The sequence below is a fragment of the Phodopus roborovskii genome, unplaced genomic scaffold (assembly GCF_943737965.1).
Source record: "Phodopus roborovskii unplaced genomic scaffold, PHOROB, whole genome shotgun sequence".
Taxonomy (NCBI): Eukaryota; Metazoa; Chordata; class Mammalia; order Rodentia; family Cricetidae; genus Phodopus; species Phodopus roborovskii.
In genome coordinates this window covers 3,472,501-3,490,281 of record NW_026126651.1, presented here as the reverse complement: position 1 = coordinate 3,490,281, position 17,781 = coordinate 3,472,501, and the positions used below count along the sequence as shown (strand labels likewise).

General features: G+C 45.1%; 1 protein-coding gene across 1 annotated transcript in view; it reads left to right on the top strand.

The window, feature by feature from the left end:
- Nucleotides 1-4,161: 4,161 nt before the first annotated feature.
- The window catches only part of Tph1 (tryptophan hydroxylase 1), a 16,192-nt gene continuing 2,572 nt past the window's right edge, over nt 4,162-17,781 (top strand). Inside the window, exons 1-9 of the mRNA XM_051174188.1 lie at nt 4,162-4,275; nt 8,348-8,531; nt 10,077-10,177; nt 12,905-12,972; nt 13,112-13,308; nt 14,387-14,522; nt 15,202-15,328; nt 16,950-17,045; nt 17,702-17,781. The exon at nt 17,702-17,781 is cut by the window's right edge and continues 54 nt beyond it. Coding sequence (XP_051030145.1) covers nt 4,162-4,275; nt 8,348-8,531; nt 10,077-10,177; nt 12,905-12,972; nt 13,112-13,308; nt 14,387-14,522; nt 15,202-15,328; nt 16,950-17,045; nt 17,702-17,781 — 1,103 coding nt within the window. The remainder of the gene's footprint in view (nt 4,276-8,347; nt 8,532-10,076; nt 10,178-12,904; nt 12,973-13,111; nt 13,309-14,386; nt 14,523-15,201; nt 15,329-16,949; nt 17,046-17,701) is intronic.

The following is a 17,781-nucleotide window of genomic DNA, read 5'->3' as shown; positions in this document are numbered from 1 at the left end:
CAGCTTATATGCTTTCATTTAAAACGGGATCTATCATTTATTTGTAATTCATTTTATGTGCTTACTTATATGTATGTACAGCCATGTATGTGTGTATGTAAGATATGTATGGTGTGTGGATGTGGTGTGTGTGTGTGCACGCTAATTACATATAATAGAAAAATTTAAAGATACGTGGCAGATAAGTGGGGTGGAGGGAGATGCCTACAGGCCTGCTCAAAGAGACTTAGAGAAGATTCCAGCTTTTCTCAGCTCACCAAAGTGACCTAATGGATTCTTCACCTCAGGCCCCGTGCCCACCCTTTTCTCCCGACTTCCCCAGGGACGGGGGGGGGGGGGGGGGGGAGAGTGGACTGGCTTCATCCCTCTTCACCGGAGACAGCCAGCTTGGGAATGGCACCTTTGACTGCAGCTTGGTCCCAGGGCTCTCTGAGAATGCTCTCGCTTGGCTCTTCTCACTAACCTGTGTGGGAGAGAGCGGGAGAGCCCTAGGTGCCTCACTTCCTGATCTGCAATGCAAATACAATTTTACCCCATAGAATTACTATAGAGATAAGAGGAATTAAAATTGTGGGGACTCTGCAATTTGATGTTGGGCACGTTGGAAGGCTGGGGCAGGAAGCTTGTGTGAGAGTTGAAGGCCAGTCTGGGCTCCAGAGCAAGAAAGGCCCGGCCTGAACGCTCTCTCACACAGCACTCTGTAATACAAGCCTGGACAAAAGCCCCATTAGACTCTGTAGAGTGGGTTTTTCTCATTCCAGACAAGGTAAAATAATAGGGACAGAAACAGCTCAGTGATTGCCTCTGGGGAAAGGGTGCAGATGGGTAGAACCCTGAGACAAACAAATACTTTTGGGGCGTGGCAATAGTCTATATTTGGTTGTTTGGTGTTTGGTGGTCATGTATTATTTGCCAAGACTCAGAATTGTACACCTCAAAAAAGTGGATATTCAACCGTACATGGTGGCTTGTGGTTGTAATCAGCACTTGAGAGGGAACACTGCCAGAGTTCTAGTCCAGCTTGAGCTATGTAGGAGTTCCAGGCCAGGCTCAGATACAGCATGAGATTTTTGTCTCTAAAAGACACTCCCCTCAAAAGAGTGGATATTTCTATGCTTAGTTTATACATTGACCATTTAACCCGAGTTTCCAAAACACGGAGAAGAGAATACCCTACAATACTAAGTATTACATATACAGCAGGCCCTCCTCATCCGTGGTCACACATCTGCTGATTCAACCTCCTACTCTATTGAAAGAGGTGGCTGGGGGTTTGCTTCTGTGGCTTATTTCCCTTGTCATTAGTCAATGCAGCACTATTATATTTACCTAGCAATAAAATTGCGTTGGATACTGTAAATAACTTAAAGATGATTAAAGCCCACAGAATATATGCATGTTATAGCGCATTACTTATAAGACTGGAACATTCCCCGGACACTGGGGTCTGTAAGTATCCTGGGGACAGCTCCCCAGGATACAGAAGGACCACGGTTTGGAGCTTTATGTATAGCGCCTGATAACAGATCACCAATAGACAAATGCTGTTTGGATTCTGTGCTATGTTGGTACAGCAGATACAGAGTGATACTTCAGTAAACACATCTTTGTGTGCATCCTAAACTTCTTTCTTAATTGCAGGTGTACTGAGAACTTCTAAAAAGTTCAGTGGTTTTTCTGCCTAAAGGAATAAGGCTCTACACTAGAAGAAAGATAGGAAGACCCCAGGCTATCAACCCAGAAGAAGCTCAGGGATAGGTTGGACATGGGGGAGTCCTGCTTTGGCTTCTAATCCCAGAGCCTGGGTCCAACCCGCAGGAGGTCATTGTGTCAATAACAGGTGTGATGCTGTTTTGGAGGGAAGTTCTAAACGGATCGTCTAATCTTACTCAGACTTTTGTGGCTGAGGATGAGTCAACATCAGCTTAATTAAAACTCCCGGAGAATAGCTGTGAATGAATCAGGCGCCTGGGCTGCAGCCAGCGACTAGAGGTCAGGGCTGCTTGCTCCCGCCCACACCTGCTCTGCTCCCGCCCACACCTGCTCTGCTCCCGCCCACACCGTCAATGCTCCATCCTCATTAGCCGCCGCCCGTGCACCCGGCGCCCATTGGCTGCTCAGACGATGCACTTCTCCCATAAGAGGTGGCCCCTCTGGTCCGCAGGTGACCCTCTGAACTCCGGTGCCTCTGCGGTGAGTGGGTGAGTGGGGTGGCCCCTTCCCAGGACCCCACATCTGGGTCTCCCGGCAGGGACAGGATTAACCTTCAATGAGAGCCAGGTGGAAGTCCTACCTACCCCTCTGGGCTCCATTCTTCTCTCCTTATAGCATCTTTGGGGACAGCAGACCCTGTACGTGAGGACCTCCTATATGCCAGGAGCAGACTCTTTACCACATGGGATTTCGGCTTCCCAGGGAACCCTGTGAGGTGGATGCATCTTCTATCTTATAGATAAGGATGGATCTTGGAGTTCCAAGTGGGAATCCAAGTCTGTGTGACTCGTTGCCAGTGGGAACACACATGTTAATCTTTCTTTTCCATCTAAGGGTAGCATCTCTTTCCCTTGTCTCCCTTTGAAGGGAACCTTCCAGTAAGCTCCACCAAAGGAAGCTCGGAGTCTCGATGCTAGGTGTCTCAGTACCTCACCTGCAGTCTGTACTCCATCCTGTCACAGTTGACAGAGGCATGGGTCCTTGAGATTCAGAGCTAGTTTATAGTCCGGGTACACGTAGCCATGGTTAGATGTAACACTCTGATTTTGGGAGGTTTAAAGTGGCCCGTCGGTGTTGCGCCCTAACCATCGTGGAGTGGAGGTGGAGGAGACATGTCCCCAGATGTGCCTGTGGGATGTCAAGGGTGGGATTCTAACTAAGTTTCCAGGGTCACAAACTCAGTCACTGGAGTTCCCCCGTCCACATGTTGTAGCTACTGCCCTGGATCTTTCTGCTCACCCGGGAGGGAGGCAGCCTCTGCCTGGCCTTTCTGGAGAGTTCCTTTATCGCCTGCGTGCTTGCTTGAGCCTTTCTGTTTGTGTCTCCTCTCCACCTCTTCCCCACTCCCATCGGGAAAAGAGAATTGAGATCCCCTGGGACCCTTTCGGGACCATTCCTCCTTGGAGCTTCCAACCCTGCCCTCACCTTCAGAAGCCTCAGCTGGGCTTCCGAGGCGAGAGAATTCCACGTTTCATTTAGTGATGATGAAGCTAAGGAAGCTGTGCATGCAGCCCTCACTGAGCTCTGCCCAGGACCCATCAGCTGACTCCTGCCCTCCTTGGCAGTTCTTATCTCCAGTGCTGGGTCCTGCCCACTGCCCACAGGGACATCTTCATGCCGAGGAGCAGGTCCCCACCCTGCCTTTGAAAGGGTCTCCTTCCCTTTCAGGATAACCTCCTGCCTTTGAAGGCAAGCCTGTCCCTTTGAGGGCGCCCCCCCTTTTGTTCTACTGGCTGAAAGGGGCTCAAGGGAGTCGAAGGCTAAAGGGGGAAAGAAATTCCAGAGAGAATCATGCGGTTCTGTTGAGATTGCTGAGTGAGTGCCCTTAGGCGGGAAGATCAACAGCATTACCAGTGCTGCAGGGATGCAGCTGTCAGCACAGGGACCTGACCTCACCAGGTCAGGCCGGAAGTGTTCAGGATAGCAGAAGGATGCGTGCAGTCAAAGAGCAGGGGTGAACATGTGTCCTCGCCTTCCACCGCTGTGTGACCATAGGTATGTTAGTGTCTCAAAGCTCTAGTTTAGTTTACAAAGAAAACAGAAGGCCGGTCTGGTCCCCACTCCGAAGGAGATGTGCTTCATTTTAGGGTGCACACTTCATTGAAGTGTGTGGGAAAGCTACCCAAACCCTGACGGGAGATGAGGTAGAACGTCACAGAGGACTCAATTTGGGGCTGAAATAACCAGAGAGGCAGGCGGGACCGGTGCTGTCAATGGTCAGAAGGAAGCCAGTGTGCTCTGAGACACATCGGGTGCCTTTGCCATTCCGGGCGCCTTGCTAGGGGCTCTCACCTTCTGGTCCCGCTGCCCCCTGGGAAAGCCTGTCAGACACATGGGCTTTGCCGATGAAGGGATGGGAGCGGGAAGGTAGATGAAGTTACTGCTGCTGCCCCTGCTACCCAGCTCTGTGCTCAAGACTCACGTGAGCTTTCGTATTTCAGACTCGCCATGATCGAAGACAAGGAGAACAAAGGCCATCCCTCGGGATCAGGAAGAGTGGCTTTCATTTTTTCCTTAAAGAATGAAGTTGGGGGGCTCATCAAAGCCCTGAAAATCTTCCAGGTAAGGGTTTCTCATACGGCTCGTCTGAAGACGAGTCTCTGGAATTCTATCTAAAATGTGAGGCACTGTCGGTCAGTTCCTCAGAGACAGCCTTCAGAAGTCTCTTAACACTTACCTTACTGTGCAGGGCGTGGGCACAGCCCAGCCACTAAAAACGCTTGCTGTTCTTGCAGAAGACACAGGTTCAATTCCTCGCGCCCACTCCAGACAGCTCACAGCCATCTCTAACTCTGTCCTCTTCCGGGTGGCGCACACCTGTTGACAATAAAATATTGTTCAGTTCTGGGAAATGGGTAAGAAACAACACAGACAGCTAAGAAGCAGTCGCCCACATAAATGTGAGAGATTTCAACTAAGTAAAATGTTTTACGCTTAATGAAATAGCTACCCATGTAGTGTTGATATTGTTTAATGATATATTAAATATCTCCAGGTGGCAAAGTAGCAGGCATTCTGCAGTTCTGTCATCTGTCATTTCCTATCGTCTCAGTGCATATGGTCCTCAAATATGTTTTCAGGGCAGTGTAGGGAGACTCTGGGCTAGTGTGCACTTGTGAGCCTTAAACTGTTCCTGTTTAAAGTTTTTGTTTTTATTTACTCTGTGTGTGTGTGAGAGAGAGAGAGAGAGAGAGAGAGATGCGCATGTGTGCAGAGGCCAGTGGAGGGTGTCAGGTGCCCCCCTCTATCAGTCTTTGCCCTATCCCTTTGAGAATCTAGGCTGGTAGCTGGCAAACCCCAGCCGTTCCGATCTCTAACCCCACAGTGTGGGGTTACCAGCAAGTGGCTGCCCCAAGCTTTTATGTGGGTGCTGGGGATTCAAACTCAGAACCTTGTGCTTGTGCAGCAGGCACTTTCACCCACTGAGACATTACCCCAGCCCCTCTCGGGCAGTTCTCCTGATGAAATACGGCTGAATCAGGCAGAGCACACGTATTTATTGAGCACTTACTGTGTGCAGGGTACTGGACTCTACAGTAAGCATGTGGATCTGAACAAACCAGACGTGTATGGCATCTTTCTTCACAGAGAGTATGGTCTGGATAGGAGGCAGACATTAAACAACAGTTTAGTAAGTGCATCACACACACACACATGCACATACACACACGCGCACACACTCATACACACATGCACACACACTCATACACACATATGTACACACACACTCACACACACGCACACACACTCATGCACACACATGCGCACACACTCATACACACACGCATGCACACACGCACACACGTTTATACACACACACACATGCACATACACACATGTGCACACACACACGCATGCACATACACACATGTGCACACATACCCATACACACACATGCACACACACACACATGCGCGCACACCATACACACACGCATGCACACACGCACACACGTTTATACACACACACACACACGCATGCACACACACGTGAAAAGTAAAGAGAGACACCAGGCACAGCGGCGTCACTGAACTGGAGGCTCTAACCCTGTTTAAGGACCCAGGAACACAAACACTGAACTCTAGCAGACTGTGTGAACAGACTATGTTATACTGCTTGCACACCACACAGCTGGGCAGGTTCTAGAAGCAGGCTGACAGCTTGTGTACAAAGCCCTTTACCTGGGTGGTCATTGGTTGTTAATCTCTCTGCGTGTCTCAATAAAATAAAAGAGAGCCTGCCTAGCTCATGTCATTAAGAATTAATAGTTAAACTGTTCAAAGTGCTTGAGGTCTTAGAAAATACACGGGCAATAAATGTTGGCTGCCATTATAAAGCAGATTGGTCTCTCCATGACATATTACTTAGCTGTTCAAAGGCCAAACATCTGAGCAGACACTGCTTAGCAGCCTGCGAAAAGGCTCCTGCCACACAGCAGAATGTCAGCCAACTCCTTCAATCTGTTTCTCTCCCTGTCTTCTTTGGTGATGATGGTTCCTCCCTGCACTGTATATTAATTTGCTCTCAATGTGAACAATGAGGTTAATACCATCTCCCTTCATTCCTTTGCCCTTTTCTCCCCAAATTTAATTCTATACATTATTATTATTATTATTATTATTATTATTATTATTATTATTATTATTATTATTATTAATTTATTGACATGCTAGGAGTTAACCCGAGGGCTTTGACTATGCTGGACAGGGGCTTTGTCACTTGGATGTATCCTCAGCTCTGTTTACTTATTATTTTGAAGGAAAGTCTCACTAAGTTATCCAGGCTGCCCTCAAACCCAAGATCCCTCTGCCTCAGCCTCCCAAGCAGCGGGGATCACAGGCCTATCCCAGCAAGCCTGGCCTATATTACTTTTATTGTGTGGATTACCTTTGGACCCTGACATATGTACCTTTATCTCTTCTTCCGTCACCTTTCAGTTTTATTTATTGTTATAGTCTCTGTACTATAACAATAACTATAACTATAAACTCTGTTGAGTTTAAAAACTCAACACATTCTGTACATTTACAAAGAAACGATCAGCCCTCTGCTCTATCTCTTTGTCCCAAATCTGTGGTTTCTTATTTTATATAGGCAGGGCCTCTGGTTCAGACTGGCCTGGGACTCCCTCCGCCTCCTGAGGCTGACGACAGGTGTAAGCCACCATGCACAGCTCGTCCTTAAGTGCATGAAGAGCATGGCCAGTGCTCTGTCCACGGAGTCTGCCCCCGCCCAGCGCCACACGGTTTCTTAGCTTGGCCCACCCTCCCCTTCTGCCTTCCTCACCCCCACCCCATCCTCAGGCACCCTCTGTCCCCTTGGACGCACGCTTTGTCTGCCTCTTCCGTGGGCATCCCTGCATGCAAACCTGCGGCCTGTGTTTCCTTGCTCTCCCTAACTAGACTCTAGGTGGTGATTGGTTCCCGTGTCCGTCTCTCCTGTCTGGAGCTCTTTTCCGGAGATGCTCAGATGCTCTCCCCACTGAGGTTCGCACACATGGTACCCAGATCTCAAACTGACATGGGAAGGGATGGAAAAAGGCAGTCTGCTTAAACTGATTACCATGGCTGTTCATATCACTTTAATACTTTGGTATGTGAAATTTTTCAAAGAAAACTTTTTTTTTAACTTTTTATTTATTTTTTTGTTTTGTTTTCTGGAAGTAACAGTAATATCATCTCCTTCTGAAAACTAATTTTATTCAGAGAATTTCTCCGAGATTCTTTTATCCAGGCAATTTGGGATTTGAAATTTTAAAAAATTTATTTAAAAAAAAAACATAGGAAGGTGGCCCTTTGGGCAGTGGTGGTGCAGGTGTGAATCCCAGCACTCTGTGAGACAGAGGCAGGTGGATCTCTGTGAGTTCAAGGCCAGCCTGGCCTACAAATCGAGTTCCAGGACAGGCTCCAAAGCTACACAGAAAAATCCCGTCTCCAAAAAAATCTCTCTGTGTGTGTGTGTGTGTGTGTGTGTGTGTGTGTGTGTGTGTGCCTGTGCGTGTGGAGGTTTGTGTATAGGAGTCAATCCTCTCTTTCCACCTTGTAGGGTCCAGGGTTTGAACACAGGACCTCAGGCCATTTTGTTGGCCCATGTTCTGTTTTTGTTTTTAGGAAAGGGACTATAAGAGATAGGAATTTAGCTTGGTGGTAGAGTTTAGGATTCACAAGGTCCTGGGTTCATTACTTAGCTCTGATTAAAGACAAATAGACAGAGAGAGAGAGAGAGACTTTGTAGCCAAGGTGACCTCAAAATCTCTATGTGGCGGAGGAAGACCTTGAACTCAGGATTCGTCTACTTCTTGAGTGTTGGGACTATAGGCCTGCACCATCGTGCCCAGCTCAGCTCTTGGTGCTTAGATCGGCATTCTAGCCTGCCCTGACCACCTGGAGGATCTTGTGCTTGGGACTTCACTGTTTTGTGAAGGGTATGATGAGCTTTCACAGTTTCATTTACTGTTACATATTGCTGGACGGAATTATTTTGCCTTTAGCAATACCAAAAAACGCCTTCTTCCTCCTTTTGAGCTGATTCTGACAAGTGTTAAATTCTTTCCAGTGCTAATAAAAGTATTCTTCTCAAAGATCATTAGCATCCTAGGTGGGTCCACTCAACCCTTACCCTCTCCTTCACACAGGAGAACCACGTGAACCTGTTACATATCGAGTCCCGGAAATCAAAGCGAAGAAATTCAGAGTTTGAGATTCTTGTTGACTGCAACATCAACAGAGACCAGCTGAATGACATCTTCCCCCTGCTTAAGTCCCACACCACTGCCCTCTCTGTGGACACCTCGGATCAGCTCACTGTAAAGGAAGACGGTATGTTTGAGAAGGCAAAGCCCCACCTCCAAGAGCAAGCACCCAATGTGTGTCCAGCCTTGTCTTCATCTTGAGGACAAGGAGATAAAAAAGAAAACTCTGTCTCTTTAAAGTCCTCATAGAAGGGAAAACAAGCAGCCACTGATCAGAAGCCTAGGGGGAAATTATGAGGCAGCATTTGATGGAGAGTGGAGGAAAGAAGCCGGGTGTGTGAGAAGGGGTGGGTCAGAGGTCAATGCTCTCTCCAGGCTCCTCAAGTACTTCCCGATTTCACAGCCCTGGTTTCTGCATCTCCTCATCCTTCATAGATCTCTTGGGACTTAGTGTCAGACAGATATTAAACAGGTATTTGGATGTGGGGGTAACGTTGGCAGTGCTTGGCATCTGTGATCTGAAACTTATAATCCATTCCCAACAACAACAACAACCAAAAAAATTGATCGGGTGATATAAAGCCTTCCAAGATTTCACGTACTCAGAATGAAAAGACGGAGGGTTAGGTCTCCATTTCTGACAAGAAATCGTTGTAATTTAGTTGAGACAGAAGACAAATGGATTCATTTAGTTTCTTCAAATTACATCACAGTATTTGGAATGTGGCCAGGGCTGCCACGCCTTCCTGTCACTGTTAACCTATTGGGTTCACCTCCATTTCTGGCTGGCAGGGAGCAAATCCCTGAGTCCCTGAGTGCTCTCCTTAAAACGGAAAGGACCAAACACGGAAGAAGGACTCAGATCCAGCCTTCTGCTCCCACTGGCAATGGTTACCTTGGGTAGACTGCCTTGGCATCTGCAATCTGCTTACCTCACCTGCACAGTGAAGAGTTTTCTAGAATGCTAGATGGCTCCTTTGATTTTTAATACACACCAACTCAGGTCAGCTCACATACACATACACATACACACACACACACACACACACAGAATTAAAAATAATAACATAACTTTTTTTTTTCTTTAAGACAAGATTTTTTTTTTCTCTGAATAGCCCAGGCTGTCCTGGAACTCAAGCTGTAGACCAGGCTGGGTCTTGAACTCACAGATACCTATCTGCCTGTCTCTGGCTCCAGAGTGCTGGGATTAAAGGCATGCACCACCCCTGCCTGACAAATCTTTTCAATCTAGAAATTAAGTATTTAGATACGATACCTTACCTCAAACGAACACAGTTATTAAAAACCCTTCCTGGACTCACATGCTAGTCTGTAGAGTTGCATTAGCCTGGTCCACCTTCACGGGATATGTGACTTAAGACATTTAAACATTTGGCTTGTTACCTAAGGACAGTATTCTTTAGCAATTGGGAAATCAACCCGAAGAGAAAATTTGTTAAGAAACTAAATCTAAGCTTTTAATTAAAATATAATTCCTAGAAATAGAGTTGTTCACTGGAGTCGTAATCGTTTTCCTTCAATATACAAGATTTCAGTCTCACAGGATTCAATCTCACAAAATTTGATCTCATCCAACTGCACTTGTTTCTGAGTTTCTCTTGCTTAAGATTGTCTCCTCAAACCTAAGTGGCTTTGGGGTTTTGTTTTGCAGTTTTGGAGACTGTTCCTTGGTTTCCAAAGAAGATTTCTGACCTGGACTTCTGTGCAAACAGAGTGCTGATGTACGGATCCGAACTCGATGCAGACCATCCTGTAAATATCTTTTTAAAAATAGTCTAGTAAGAATACTTTAAGGCAAACTAAAAATTAAGGGTAATTTTAAATTTTTTTAAAAAAAAGATTAAAATTTTTAAAAAAGGATTTATTTATTTTAATTTTACATGTATGGGTGTTTTCCCCGCATGTGTCCGTACCTGGAGTGTCCCTGGAAGCCGGAAGAGGACACGGAATCCTCTGGAACTTGAGTTACGCATGGTTGTGAGACACCATGTGTGCTTTGGGAATCTAACCCTGGATCCTCAAGGACAGACAGTGCTCTTAACTGCTAAGTCATCTCCCTAGGATCTACAGGCAACTACTACTTTTTAGACATGTCAATAGCATATATTAATTATACAAAATACTGAGTTTCATTTTGACATTTCATACATATATAAGACATTTTGACTATACTCACTTCAATTGCCCTGTTTTGTTCCTTCCCCCAAATAGCAAGGTCGACTCGCTCGTGAGAAAGTGCTTTTTCTCAACCAAATAGAATTTGTTGGGATAGGGATTTCAGGTATCAGCAGCAGCCCTCCATAGAGGTAGAACTGAGCCAGCAGACGGGCACGTATGCATCTTCACTGGCGGGGACATCTGGCCTGTTCCTGGCATTCCCTTGTTAAAATATCCTCCAAGCTGTGCAGCCGCGTGTGTCTGCAGCCAGTTCCTACCAAAATGGGTTTGGGTGTTCACAATGCAATAAAAGTGGCTCAGAAAATCCTCCCGCCCCGCTGCCCGGTTCTACTGACTGATTAGGCAGCTGCTGAGCCCAGAAGTTGTTTCCTTGGAGAATTTTACAGTACCGCCATGAGTGTACTGTTGGAGTCCAGAGCACCGGCTTGTGTTTGAAAGTCTGGGTTCTTGGGAGGGATGGAGAGGAGAGAATGCACGTGGAGTCTCAATCTGGCCTGCGCATTAGCGCCTCCTGCTGTCTGTGCTGCAGGAATGTGGCCATGTATCACCCTACATAGATATCCTCCAGAGGACCCGTCTGCTTACCAGATGACATTACCAAATGACTCTTGTAGTGAGATGGACTGCTCACCCTGAAGGAGCTTGCAGCCTAGTTGAGAATGAGCGTGTGTTAGCATATTGCAAGATAAAGCATACAAAGTGGGCCAGATGACACTAACAAGCTGAAACATATGCAGAGAGAGAGAAAATGCTTCTGGCTGAAGCCGTCGGAGAAAAGTGCCATTTCAGTTAGATCCCAAAAGATCTAATTTCAGTAGGTGAGAGATGGAAAGAAAGGCCATTGGGGGCGGGGCAAATGTGAGCAAAGGTTCTGAGGCAAGGAAACTGAGGATGTGAATAGAAAGGAGAGATGCCAGCTACTGCTAAGGATGCTCGTCTGCATGCTTTTCAGTTTTGCTTCTCGTTTATTATGATTACCACATCTCAGCTGGTTTCCCTGCCTCCAGCCTTGACACCTTCACACACAGGCTCAAAACCATTAGAATGTAAGCCTCAGTATGACCCCTTCCTCTCCTGTCCTGTTTATCACCGGCGAGACCACGCCTCACAAAACAAAAGGAAACAGGCATGAAATATCATGGGTGAACCTTGGATGAAGCCAGCTACAAAAGACTTTATGATACGATTCCATTTACTGAAGTATCTAGAAGAGGCAAATTCACAGGGACAGGGACAGAGACAGAGATTAGGTAACTGGCCGGCAGGGGCTGGGTTTGGAAGGAAAATGAGGAAGAAATAGTTAGTGTGATGTTTCCTTCTGGGATGACACAATTTTTTCTGAATCAGGTGGTACAGTCTATGGCCATTCCATCCTGAACACACCCAATGTTGTCTGAAATTAGAGGGCATGCATGGTTGCTGGGCACAGTGACAGATGCCTGTTGTCTCAACCATCTGCAAGCCTCAGGTGGGAGGGTTACAAGTTTTAGGGCTAGCCCAAGCAACATGGAAAGCCGTTGTCTCAAAATCAAAAGCAAACAAAAAGTATGATCATGGTTGTTAGTGTCTATGAGTGGCTGTTTCATAGCATATGAGCTGCTTCTCCGTCTAGCTGTTAGTCTAAGAGAGTACCGATACAGCCCTGTGGTCATAACCCAAGCTCCCTAACTGACCTACAACACGAACTAGTTTTCAACATGATCCACGCACCGCGTAAGTGCCAGAGACGTGGTGTGGCTTGCATTTTTGTACCCTGAACATGTTTTCCTTCTCTGTGCAAGTTCTTGTGCCCCTCTGTCCTCCACCACAGACACAGCTTGGGGACCAGCACTGGGAAGTTTAGTTCCGTTAAGTCACTATTTTAAATGTTGCTTTCTCTTTTAGTATTATTTACAGTGCTGGGTCTCAAACATTCTAGGCAGACACTCTATTGCTGAATTACACCTCCGTCTTTGTTACTAATTTCCACCATACGTAAACATGACTGAAGACACAGTCAAGTGATTAAGGAAACAAAATAAGAGCTATGTGCTTAACTAGAGTGACATTCTGTAGTCATCTTTGTAGTCGCTGTAGGGTCTTTGCATATAAAGTATCATTTCTCTTAGTATCCACAAGATGATAAAGCTGTCATGTAACTTCCCACTTCAAACTAAAAATGGTCACATATCTCTAAGCATTGCTGGCTTGTGGCAACAATGTTGTAGTTTTTCAATATCTCCAGTCAAAACAATGAAATGTTTTCTAAATGTCATTTTCAAATACTTTCAGTTTCAATATTTAATGACTTTTAATTACCAGGGCTTCAAAGATAATGTCTACCGTAGAAGACGAAAGTATTTTGCAGAGTTGGCTATGAACTACAAACAGTAAGTATATTACAAGCCAACATATCTAACTTTGAGATAACAAAATAATGGGATAAGTTGTGTTTATATAATAAACAGAAAGTCAAGTAAGTGTAACTACCTAACTACAGTGCAGAATTCCACATCTTGATCTCATTAGTGGGGATCCCATTCCCAAGATTGAATTCACCGAAGAAGAAATTAAGACCTGGGGAACCATCTTCCGAGAGCTGAACAAACTCTACCCAACCCACGCCTGCAGGGAGTATCTCAGAAACCTTCCCCTGCTCTCCAAACACTGTGGTTATCGGGAAGACAACATCCCACAACTGGAAGATGTCTCCAACTTTTTAAAAGGTAATACGCCAACAGAGCAACAGAGCTGTAAGGGAGGGAATTGATATGTTTCCACTGGGACAGTGTTGTTTGTGGAGGAATGAAGTCTAGTTACGGGGAAGGTCCAGAGTCTCCTGAATTCATCCTGGAGTATTGGATCCAGGACTGGGCACCACATTGGAAGGAGAATTTACCTAGCTTAGGGCATGATAAAGTGAGCAGAACTGCAAGGTAATTTGAAAATGTGTTCCGTGAACAAAATCCGCAGTACACTTTGGGTGTTAACTTGGGGATATAGGAGATGTTTACTAAATGTTTAAACATTTGTCAAATTGGAATCTATTTCATAGAATAGATTACTATATGACCCTTAAAGAAAAAGGAGACCTTATAAGAAGAGCCATGTGAAACCAGGCCTGTAAAGTGATTAGTGCTCATTAACGAGGGTGTCTGTACCAGACTTCTGCACTTGCTTTCGGGGATGTAGAGGAGACAGGGCATCTGCATGGTCTCTGATGCTGGGTGATCTCTGATGCTGGGTGGCCTCTGATGCTGGGTGGTCTCTGACACTGGTCAGTGATGTTGGATGGTCTCTGATGCTGGGTGGTCTCTGACGCTGGGTGGTCTCTGATGCTGGGTGTTGACCAGGAGTGGTCTACCTGGGTCCTATGTAGTTCTGTTTTTAGTTTTCTTTTCTTCTTGAGAAACTTCCACAATGACTGCCTCAGTTTACATTTCCATTGTCAGTGCGTAAGAGTCAAACTGCTCTCCACATTTGAAGGAGGGTGCCTAGGGTAATCTAAGGCCTCCTGGATTTGTATTTTACCTTTACCACCTCCTGTGGTCCTTGAGCACATTATTCAGTGTTTTATAGCTGTTACAATAAAGAGAAACATCCTATTGTAAGAATGAAAGGTGTGGTGTGTAAAAGGATCGCTGACTGACCGTGGGACATGCCTAATGATGCCTAACTTACTGTGGTACACACATGCTACGTTTTCGTTTCCACAACCCCTCAAAGTGCTACCTGGTGCCACTGGCCAATGTCAGTGGTCCGTGTCTGAGGTGAACGTTTTCTGTTTTCTCCTTTGCTTTGCAGAATGTACAGGGTTTTCCATCCGTCCTGTGGCTGGTTACCTCTCACCAAGAGATTTCCTGTCAGGGTTAGCCTTTCGAGTCTTTCACTGTACTCAGTATGTGAGACACAGTTCAGATCCTCTCTATACTCCAGAGCCGTGAGTACTTAATACTTCATTCATAAACAGTTATTTATAGTCATGGTACCTACGTCACAAAGCATCCTGTAAGTGTTAGATGAAGCAGCATATGTCAAGCCTTTAGGATAGTGACTGACATTAAAGCATATATCATAACATATGCAACCAGTTATCATCATCATCATCATCGGAAACTTGCTAGATGCCAGGTGCAGTTCTGTGCACAAGGGATGTAAAAATCAGAAAACATTGTTGTCTTCATAAAGTTTGTATTTTGAGGGAATGCCAAGTATGGCTCCATTGTGGTATTTATACTCACGTGCCTGCCATGTCTGAAGTCATTGCTTCAAGTAAATGTAGTATGTATCATGTGTGTGCCATGGAGAAAAAAATTAAATGCTAAAAGAAAGGATACAGGCACATATATGGGTGTTGTTTGGGGAAGTGTGATCAGAGAGGTCCTTGCTGAGAAAAATATGGGAGTAGAGACTTGATTTGGGTGGGGACTTGGAATATCAGTGGATTTGTGTAGAGGGGATGAGATTTGGGACCGATGGAATTTCTTTATTCAGTTACTGTCCTTTATGATCTATCACTCCTGATAAACTAGAGTAAAAGCAAGATTGACTTTCGTTTGGATTCAACAGTTGCTTATGTGCCGAGCACCACAGTGTGACCTCCTGTGTCTCTGTTTCAGAGATACCTGCCATGAACTCTTAGGCCATGTTCCTCTCTTGGCTGAACCCAGTTTTGCTCAGTTCTCCCAAGAAATTGGCCTGGCTTCCCTTGGAGCTTCAGAGGAGACTGTTCGGAAACTGGCAACGGTATACATTTGGAAACAGTTGTATAGTTCAGGGTTCTCCATTGGGTGTGGTTGGGAGTATTTGGATAGTTTGAAGTCTATGGTCAAGACAACCATTAGAAACTTTGTTTTTTCTTTAAATGCTTATGAATTCAAGTGATGTTAAATGAAGTTATAAAAATTTAAGGTTTCTCAAAAAGAAACACAGCTTTAAAACAAGACAGGGAAGCACAAGATTGCTTTAATATATATATATATATATATATATATATATATATATATATATATATACACCAATTTTTAGATTGAAAAGTGGGCGATGTTCTATGAAGCAGGGAAGGAAGGAAGGACATTTTAGGATGAGAGAAGGGGCTTGGTACCACTGGGGAAAGCTGAGGGAGAAGGAGGAGCATGGAGTAGGCTCACTGGTTATGTAATTGTGGTTTGGGGATGCTAGGGGTCCCTGAGACCTTTTGTGGAGTCCTTCAGGACAAAATTATTCATAAGTAAAAGACACAAATATATTTTTAATGCTACAGACAGGGCTCAGATGCCACACTGTGTCTGAATGTTAAGCAACTGCCATATGCTGAGTGAGGTAGTTTAAAGAATATGCACATTTCTCTGAAAAGGAGAGTCAAATACCCATCCTCTTCTAACTACGTATCTAACTACATATTTGTGTGCAGCTGAGCTTTCTTCGTATACTTAAACCAAAACAACATATTGCAAGAGATAAATACAGAAGCAGATATGGTAATCCATCTGCCTTCCATTCAGACATGAAATACTGTCTAGCCAGGCTTGGACAAGATGTGAACAGCGTGGGGTCAGCTGATTCAGTCACTCCACACTGTGAATCCATAGGATTGTAACCGTCCAAAGTTAAAATCAGGGCCAGTGAGATGGCTCAGTGCCACCAGGCATGATGATCTGAATTCCATCCCATGGTGGAAGGAGAGAAACTGCCCCACAAGGTGTCCTCTGACTTTTGCAGGCATGTGCATAGACACACAAGTAAATGTAAAAGAAATAATTGAAGTTGAAAACACAGTTGGAAGCCTTCTCCCTGCTCTTCCAGAGGACTTGGGCTCTGTTCCCAGCACCCACATTATGCAGCTCACAACCTCCTGTAACTCCAGCTCCAGGGGATCCCATGCTCTCTTCTGGCCTTTGAGGTGTCTGCAAACATAGGCATAGATAAAAACAATCAAAGCAAATTAAAAAGATGAAGAACAAGTATAAAACAATGCTCCTCTTTTGTGACTTTTCGTTTTGCAAAATGTACTTTCATTAACATGTTACTTACGCTACCATACAAGGGATGTACCGTATTTAAATTAGATTTTTAAACACCTAAATTGTTTCTTGATTCTAATTGTAAAATGATCAATATAGACAGGGGTTACACATATGCACAGAGAGATCTTTGGACTCCTCACTAATTCGCAACTGTATATCAGAGTCTTTACATCAAGTTTAGAAACGTCCTGATGCAGGACCAGACTGTGGAATGACTTTGGGTGTGGGCTGGAAGCTTTGGGCTTAATTCTCGGTGCACTTTGGGCCAGTGATTAAGAACTGGGATCTGCTTTAGATTGAGATGCTCAGGGTGTAAACACGATGTTGACATCTTTTTGCAGTGTTACTTTTTCACTGTGGAGTTCGGTCTGTGCAAGCAAGATGGACAGCTGCGAGTCTTTGGCGCTGGCTTGCTTTCTTCCATCAGCGAGCTCAAAGTAAGGGTCACCGGCCTTTGCACAGAACTGTGTCCACCAGCAACATCAATATGCCTGCGGGCAAACAAAACTTGCATCTGAGCAAGCAAATATGGCAAATATTTGAGGTGGCAGTAAACATACTTTGAGAACATTTTTCTCAAATGTTTTTCTAGAAAAAAAAATGTGTCTTCAAATAGAAAGTGTTTTAAAGCTTTAAACAAATTTCTGCGATAGAAGCAGTAAGTTCTGTGGCAAGCAGGGGAAGTGAGATCTAGTTACTTAAGAAAGGAATGAGTGAGATCTGTAGAGTGAGCCATGCTGCAAACGCTGTCCAAGGTACTGCCTTATGAGCTAAGTGTAAATGTGACTAGTAGAGGTAAATGGAAGGTGTCGGAATGCACAAGTAAGTACGCAAATGAATAAAGATCCTTGGATACCTCCTACATGAGGAAGAGAGTTAAAATAAAACCCCTGATATGGTCTTGGGTCATGGGGGTGGTGGACAGCAAGCCTTTTCTGTTGGGCTAGACTGGATGAAGCAGAGGTAGAGTGAGTTAGTCTGGGGCTGCAGACAGGTTCCTTGCATAACTCAGATCGGAGGCATGCCACCCACTGCAGTCATGTATTTGGTGATGACAGAGGCACTATTTTGATTGATATTCTTTGTCCCCCAGCATGCACTTTCTGGACAAGCCAAAGTTAAGCCCTTTGATCCCAAGGTTGCATGCAAGCAAGAGTGTGTCATCACAACCTT